Source organism: Elephantulus edwardii, unplaced genomic scaffold, assembly GCF_000299155.1.
Source record: "Elephantulus edwardii isolate Elephantulus edwardi_28Jun2011 unplaced genomic scaffold, EleEdw1.0 scaffold00073, whole genome shotgun sequence".
Classification (NCBI taxonomy): Eukaryota; Metazoa; Chordata; class Mammalia; order Macroscelidea; family Macroscelididae; genus Elephantulus; species Elephantulus edwardii.
In genome coordinates this window covers 12,165,498-12,173,989 of record NW_006399823.1, presented here as the reverse complement: position 1 = coordinate 12,173,989, position 8,492 = coordinate 12,165,498, and the positions used below count along the sequence as shown (strand labels likewise).

Sequence of the window (8,492 nt, the reverse complement as noted above, 5' to 3'; positions counted from 1 at the left end):
TCTCCTGGTAGAGACATCTGAGCAATGCCACAGGCCTGGAATGCCCCAAGAGGGTAAGAATAGCCCACAATGCAAGCTGACTCCTGCTGTCGTCTTCTGGTCCATGCAGTTGTCAGGAATGCCTGGCCTCAGAGGCAAACAGCTCAGGGCCTTCTGAACTCAAAGGCAGTCAAACTGGCCGCCACCTCCTGCCGTGCTCGCCCCTTGCATTTCATATCTTCAAGCCTCAGAATTTAGTCATTTTTTAGCTAAAATAGATTTATCCTTGAACATTGTGGGAAACACATCGTCTCCAGCAGCCTGGACTTTGTGACCTTCTTGAAGCATGGGCCATTTGGACCTGCTGGGTTTCCTAATCATCACATTAAATTATAATGTGACAATTGTGGGTGAGTATTATGGGGAAAAACCCTTCTAAACTTTTCCTATCTCTTTTGCTTTCTTTGCCATTTTAGAATCAAGTTCTTAAAGGGTCAAGTTATTTCCCAATTTCAGTTTGGCTGTTCCAGCTTTTGGGGAAAGGGGAACTGTGGACTCCAGCTTTATTCTTCATCATTTAAGGAAATCAGGAGAGGATGATTGTGTATTGTTTCTCTCACTCAGCCCCTTCTTGCTGAGGCCTAGAGGCCAAATCAGATGACAAAAGCAGATTGTGGAGGGATGTATTTCTGTGTTAACTATGCTCTGCTTCACGATACCAGGAAAAGGAACAACACAGAAGTGCATGAGAAGAGTATGTAGGCTCTGCTTTCTTTTCTTGTTCATTATTTTAGATTTAATTTTTTAAATTTAATTTATGCAGATTGCTATTTTCTCTCATGCACATGAAACCAAATTTATCCTTAAGTTTGGATTTTTTTTAAAACTAAAAAAACCACTAAAGATATCTCAGTTTATACTAGACAAGTTACATTGCAGAGAAATGTGGATGTCATAGAAACAAGGATTGGAAAGTCTTAAGATACCATGGAAGATACTTTACTTTCTTATTATTTGTAGAGCTTAAACAAAATATATTTCTTTTATATCTTTACACATTTCCAAACACACTTCCTTGAAAGTTCGAGTTAATGAGTTTGTCAGGCAGTGATACTATTCCTATTTCTTTGAGGTTAACTGACTTCATTTGTAATAGCATCGTAATTTCTGATATCAACTGATATTTTTCCTATTTTGACACAAAGTTTATACTTTCATTTTTCCTGTCCTTAATATATGTTCCATAGCAGCTGTCCCTTGGTATGAAAACAGATCTTTGAAATTATTCTGGGTTTTTGCATGGTTTTATAATTATTCACAATGAATTGACAAGAGACAAAAACTCAGTAGTTTGTACTAACTGAATTTTGGAGGAAATATTCATATTATTGAAACCTCTGAAAATGGAGTGCTTCTGAAGAAATTAAATTTCAAAAATGATAAAGCAACATTAACTGCTAGCTCTGTAATTAAACAGAGGTTTTATGGGCCATTATTCTAAAAAATGAGGACTTGCTGAATGTTGTAACATACTTTTGTCTTAATAGCTTAAATTCTAACATCCTTTAAAAAGTGTATTATTCTCCTAAGAGGCATGAGACCTGAGTTACTTTACTAATTTGTTTACCAAAATGTTCTCTCTAGATAGTCCAGTCCAGATGAAAGCAGTTTTAGTACATAAACGCTTGTTTTAATCTACTAACCATTTTCACAAGCACATAAATTCAATGCAATGACTGACACATGATAAACATTCCATAAATACTTATCACATGACTAAGACTAGCTTATGCTGGGTCTGTGATGAAATCCATGCTCACTGGTGCTTACTGATGTCTCACACATTTTGCAGAATCTTCAACCTGTTCCTTAATCGTTGGCCATTCTCAGCACCAGAAAAGACTTTAAGACTGTGAAGGAGATGAATTCTGTTCACAGGGCTGTGATGCCGTCACTGTTTCTTCTTTTCTAGGAAAGATCTGGCTTATCTTCATGATACTGCTGAGGATGATGGTGATTGTTTTGGCAGGGTACCCCATCTACCAAGACGAGCAGGACAGGTTTGTGTGCAATACTCTGCAGCCGGGATGTTCGAACGTTTGCTATGACATCTTCTCCCCTGTGTCCCACTTCCGCTTCTGGCTGATTCAGAGTGTGTCTGTCCTTCTCCCTTACGCTGTCTTCAGTGTCTATGTGCTCCACCAAGGAGCCATGCACGTGGCTGCAGGATGCCGTGGGTCAGATGGCGGTCCCCTAGCCTGTGGTCCATCAGAGCTGACCACCATGGAAAGACACTGCCCACAGCCCTCCAAGGAGGAGCCCAACCTGGACATCCCGGATTTCTCCTCTGGCTACATCGCTCACCTCTTTCTCCGCATCCTGGTCGAGGCAGCTTTTGGGGCCTTGCACTATCTGCTCTTTGGATTCATGGTTCCCAAGAGGTTCTCGTGCTCCCACCCTCCGTGCACCAGTGTGGTGGACTGTTACATCTCCCGACCCACGGAGAAATCCATCATGATGCTTTTCATGTGGGGAGTCAGCGCCCTCTCCTTCGTCCTCAGCCTCGTGGACCTGATGTGCAGCGTGCAGAGGAGGATGTGGCGGAGGCGTGTGCCTCGGCGAGTGGCCCGGAGCTTCTCCAGCAGGAGAGAGTGTGAGGGGTTGAAATCTACCCGGGGACCCTCTGAGGACCACCTGGCCTCTCAGAGCCTGGGGAGGAGGCCCAGTCACCTCAGCGAGGATGGCAGGTGGGAGGGGGAGGAGATCCCTGCTCACGCAGGTGGGTGGCCCCGAGGGGAGGGCTCCAGGACCCACTTTAGCAGCCCCAGTGAGAAGTCTGGCGTGTCCAGGAAGAGAGAGCTTACAGATGAGGAGGAGAGTGAGGTGATCTCCTCCTCAGCCAGTGAGAAGCTCACCAGGGCCCATCAAGAGCCCCGGAGCAGGCTCCACAGAGAAGCCGCGCAGGACTCAAGGAGTGAAGGCCACACTTCCTGGGGGGAGGTCCCTGCAGCCCCCCGAAGCAGGCTTGGGGGACATTATTTATCCACTGAACTGCAGGCCCCTGAGCGGCTGGTAAACTCCAGCAGTGCAAGCCACCTGAGGACCAATCGGTCTGAATGGGTTTAAGGAGGAAATGCCTGGCAGCAAAGAGAAAGGAGTGGACAGAGACCCTTAGGACAAGCAGCTGCACCTTCTTCAAACGGAAGCACCAGCAACACTGATCGGTCTTATCACTTATCACTCTACTAAGTTACTAGAGCTAAGCAGGCCGAGCAGCAAGCTGGTGTGGAGACCAGTGGACTTTCTGTGGCATGCAGTTTGAACCCACCAGCTGCTCCACAGGACAAAGATGGGCAGTCTCCTCCTGTGCAACTCACAGCCTCTGAAAACCTGCCGGAGGGTCCGCTATGAATCATTCTGACTTGATAGTATATAACTTGATAGTATATAAAAAGAGTAACAACACAATTTTCTTACAGATAATATAGATAATGACTCTTGTTTAAAAAAATTCACTTTCAAATACTAACACAAAATTGAACTGAATCGTTAAAGAGTGTTATGTCATTCATTGTCCCTGAGACTGTTAAATGCACTACACTCTGGCAGGTTCTGGTGGATTATTCTTTACTGAAGTGCATGCTTAATACAAACCCTTTTTTTTCTCTTACATTGATAGGACTCATTAATTTTTAGAATATTTTCCCCTCAGTTATGCTCAAATATTTTGGTTTTGCATGTGTTTCTTCTTATATAAGAGGCATAGACTATGCATGCCCTCAGTGGAATATGCCAATTAGTGCTGAATTTCTCCAGACCTTTTAAATAAAGTAGTGCTGAGTGAATTATAATAGTGTGCTTTCTACTTCATTGTGTTTTGGTATAAATTATAACCCAGGAAAATAAGGTGAACAACCATTGCTTTGAGAGGTGTATTTGCTTCTTAGCTCTGGTGACATAGTCTTTAAGGGGTTGAATGCTATCCCCAAAAGGCTTCACCTCTCTGACAATTCAAATCCACCAATGGCTTTGAGGGAGATTGACCTACAGTATCCTCTCATGTAATTTATAGCCTCAAAAAAACCTGCATGAGCATCAGCTAGGAATCTATCCTGATTCTACAGCAATGAGTTTAACCATAATAAACACTATAGCTAGCAAACGCTCTGGTGGCCTAGTGCCAAGAAACTATGAGGCAATTCTGAAGACACAGATTCAAAGTTTACCAGCTGCTCAGCAGGAGAAGGATAAGCATTCTTCTCTCATGGGATTAATTGTGGGAGGGTCAGCTATGGGTCAGATTGGACTCAATGGTAGAAAGCAACAACAATGCCAAAGCCTATGTAAAGCAGAAACTTGTCATGGAAAGAAAATGCAGATGTCTTCCACTAAAATGTGTCATACAGAAGTGGTAAGACTGCACCCTATCAAAGTGGGAAACTTCTGAGAGCAAAAAAGCCAAGGCAGAACTATTGAATTCTGAGTATCACTCATGTAACAGTTTCACCACACAATGAATGACTATAAGAACAGAAATGCACTTCAGTTTTAGAGACAAGAAGTCCATACATTCTCGGAAGGATCTAGGAAAGAACTCTTCTAACTTTTTCTGCCTTCTGGTAGCCTCCACTTATCCATTGAAAGTAAATATGGCTTTAACTTCTTTTCATAGAACCATCTTCGCTCTGTGTCCATTTCTTCTCTTTTATGGACACCACTTAGAATAGGATTAGTCTACTCAGGTAGGACCTCCAGTTAATATAACCAATTGTTGTGATATTATGTGCTATCAAATTAGAATCAACCAGTAACAGGTTTCAGAAGTTGTAAAACGCATGGGAAGAGACCGCCCATCTTTCTCCCATAGAGCAGCTGATAGAGTCAAACAGCCTATCTTTGAGTTAGCAGCTCAACTCTGCCCATTAGACCACCAGAGCTCCCTAACTTAACCAGTAGCATTTTCAAAAATCTTATTTCCACACAAAGTCAGGCCAAATAAGTACAGTTCCTTTAATAATAGAAGGGAAAAAGCATACGGACGTGAGCTAAATCCATGGTTTACTCTAGTTGGCTACCAGTGTATGTTTTGTTTTTTTTTTTTTATGTGACTGTCCTCATCATGTAGAGAGAGATTTTACAGTGATGTGTGACACTGGATGTGTCTCAATGTCCCTGAGTTTGGTGGGTGGAATGAGAGGTGGAGGAACTTGGAAGGATCCAGTGGGGATCTGAAAGTGTGGAGTCAGTTGAGATTGATTTTATAAAACACAGTGTATGGAATGATTATATGAAACCCAATGTGAGGGAAGGAATGCATGAAACACCGTGTATGTGGATGAGGCACAGCGTGTATGCAAACTTCCGTATGTAAACTGATAACAACAACAAAAAGTCCTAGTCCAGGTGTTGCCCATGTCCTTTTTGGGTTAGTGCATGGCAGAAATTGTGAAAATGGTATAGAATAGGGTCAGGTCTCCATCTGTTGTTCATAAGGTTGCTATGAGTCAATACCAAGAAGAAGACAGTTAATATAAACTCTGATGATGGTGTCTGAAGAGAGTTGTCCTGCTAAACCCAAAGGTGGTTTGAGTCCACCAGTGGCTGACCCTCTCTGGTAGTTTGAATCTGTAGCAGCTATGAGGGAGAAAGATGAGTAATCTCTTCTTGTGTTACTTACACTCTTGGGGAACTCAGTATAGGATCAGCTATGACTTGGTTCTGTTTTGATGGCAATGAGAGAAAGGGACAGAAAGTTAATATTGCTTATGCATGGTTTGCATTTTGACGTTTTGTGTCAAACTGTCAAAAGACAACTGCCCCAGAACTTGGATGTATCTCGGACTGTGAATATCTCGGCATCTCATCATCACTCTAGGCTTAGTCTACTAATTGTGGCAAAGGGAGCTCTAGTAACTTAGTGGTGAAGAATTGCACTGCCAACCCAAAGGCATGCAATTCTAATCTACCAGCTGCTTTGTGACAGAATGATGGGCAATCTTCTCCACTGAAGGATCAGATAGGTCAGTTCTGAGTGGACAGTACACAACAACAACAAAGTGGTGGCATGGTCTGTAGGGAGTTGCACTACTATCCCACAGACAGGCCTCCCTCATGGTCTGGATCCCTCAGCAAGCCCCGAGGCTCAGGATGAGCCGTCTTTTCCCATGCAATTTACAGCCTTGAAAATCCAGCTATGAGGGTCAGCTATGAGGTGGTTCCAATTCAATAACAATAAGGTTTTTGAGATACCACTGAGCTGACTCCAATTAATACGTGTCAGTGTAGAACTCGGCACACAGGGTTTTGAATGGCTGATTCATTTTATCTATTATTATTATCATTACTCAATCACTATGCCTTTTATTTTTTTATACCTCTGGGTGAGTTTGAAACCCTTATCTTTTGCTTAGTAGTCTGGCACTTAACCCTTTTTATAACTTAGGAATTGTCAAAGTTAATGCATGAACTATGTTAAATCTTTACCAAAAAGACCCACACCTCCCATTGCCATCCAATTGATTCCGACTCACAGTGACTCTCCATACCTTTTCAACCTGTATGCAGAACAGATCATCCAGGAGGCTGTGCTCTATGAGGAGAGATGTGGCATCAGGATTGGTGGAAGATCCATAAACAATCTGCTTGCTGAAACTGAGGAGAACCTGAAGCGCTTGCGGCTGAGGGTCAGGGACTGCAGCCTTCAATATGGATTGAGGCTCAGTGTCAAGAAGACAAAGATTCTCACCACTGGACCAATTGGCAGCATCAGGATGGGTGGTGAAGAGACTGAGATTGTACACAGCTTTAGTCTGCTTGGCTCCACAATCAACACTCTTGACACCAGCAGCCAGGAAATTAAAAGACTTATTGCCATGGGAAAGTCTACTGTTAGGGACCTCTCTAAAGTACTCAAGAGCAGTGGTGTGTCTCTGAAGACAAAGGTGCGTCTGGTACAGGCCATGGTCTTTGCAATCACTTGTTATTCATCAGAGAGCTGGACAATGACCAAGGAGGATAGAAGGAGAATTGATGCTTTTGAGCTTTGGTGTTGGAGAAGAGTGCTGAAGGTGCCATGGACTGCTAAGAGAACAAACAGATTCATCCTGGAGAGGGTTAAACTGGGCTGCTCCTTGGAGGCAAGGATTCTGAGGCTTCGCCTGACACACTTTGGTCATGTTGTAAGGAGAGACTGGTCTTTGGAGAGGGACATCATGCTTGGGAGGGTGGAGGGTAGGCGCAGGAGGGGAAGGCACTCTGGGAGATGGATTGATTTGGTGACTGGGGCAATCGGGATGGGTGTGTCTTAGACAGTGAGATTGGCATAGGACAGAGTAGAATTTAGAGCTGTTGTACATAGGGTCGCTATGAGTCGCAAGTGACTCGATGGCACATAACAACAACAACAACAACATAATGACTCTGCTGTTATTAAGGTTTATTGAGTATCACACAACTCAGAGTGATCCTATGAATGCTAGATCTCAACCTTGCCCTCACCTGTACATTCTCAGCCATCCCCGATAGGTTTCAGCTCATTGTTATCATCACTGTGTCAGCTCGTCTTGTTGAGGTCTTCTCTTTCACTGATCCTTCACCTTTCCCAGCATAATGTCTTGGTGCCTCCTAACAATGTGCCCAAAGTACATGAGATGAAGTCTCACTACCCTTGCCTCTACGGACCAACCTGGTTGGACTTCCTTCAAGATAGATTTGATTGTTCATGGAATATTCAGTACTCCTCTAGTAATCCAAAGGCATCAATTCTTCTGCCATCGTTATTCACTGTCCAGATTTCAGATATATTTGTTGTTGTTATGTGCCATCGACTGGCTTGTGACTCATAGTGACCCTATCTACAACAGCCCTAAACCCTGCCCTATCCTGTGCCAACCTCATTGTCTCTAACACACCTACCCCCATTACCCCCGTCACTGAGCAAATCCATCTCATCGAGGATCTTCCTCTCCTTCACTCTCCACCCTCCCAAGCATGACGTCTCTCTTCAAAAACTGGTCTCCTTGCACCACTTCCAAAGTATGTCAGATGAAGCTTCAGAATTTTTGCCTCTAAGGAGCAGCCTGGCTTCACCCTCTAGGATGAACGTGTTTGTTCTCCTAGCAGTTCATCATCTATTCAGTACTCTTCCCCAGCACCACAGCTCGAAGGCATCAGCTCTCCTTCTATCTTCCCAAGTTATTGTCCAGCTTTCTGATTCATAGCAAGTAATTTCAAAGATTATGGCCTGGATCAGGTGCACCTTAATTTCCAGACTGATGTCATTGCTCTTCCATACTTTGGAGAGGTACCTGACAGCAGACTTTCTCAATGCAATTTGTCTTTTAATTTCCTGGATCTTGATGCCCAAAGTGTTGATTGTGGAGCCAAGCAAACTGAAGCTGTCAACAATCTCAGTCTTTTCACCATTCATCATGATGCTGCCAATTGGCCTGGTGGTGAGAATCTTTGTTTTCTTTTTTTTTTTCTATAATTATATTTTATTAATTTTCATAAAC

At 43.3% G+C, this 8,492-nt stretch overlaps 1 protein-coding gene across 1 annotated transcript; it reads left to right on the top strand.

Annotated features, from left to right (window-relative positions):
• The first annotated feature begins 325 nt into the window (after nucleotides 1-325).
• GJD4 (gap junction protein, delta 4, 40.1kDa) lies at nucleotides 326-3,105 on the top strand. The gene is made up of 2 exons (XM_006888960.1): nucleotides 326-389; nucleotides 1,952-3,105. The coding sequence occupies exons 1-2, from the start codon at nucleotides 326-328 to the stop codon at nucleotides 3,103-3,105; spliced, it is 1,218 nt and encodes a 405-aa protein (XP_006889022.1).
• Nucleotides 3,106-8,492: the final 5,387 nt, after the last annotated feature.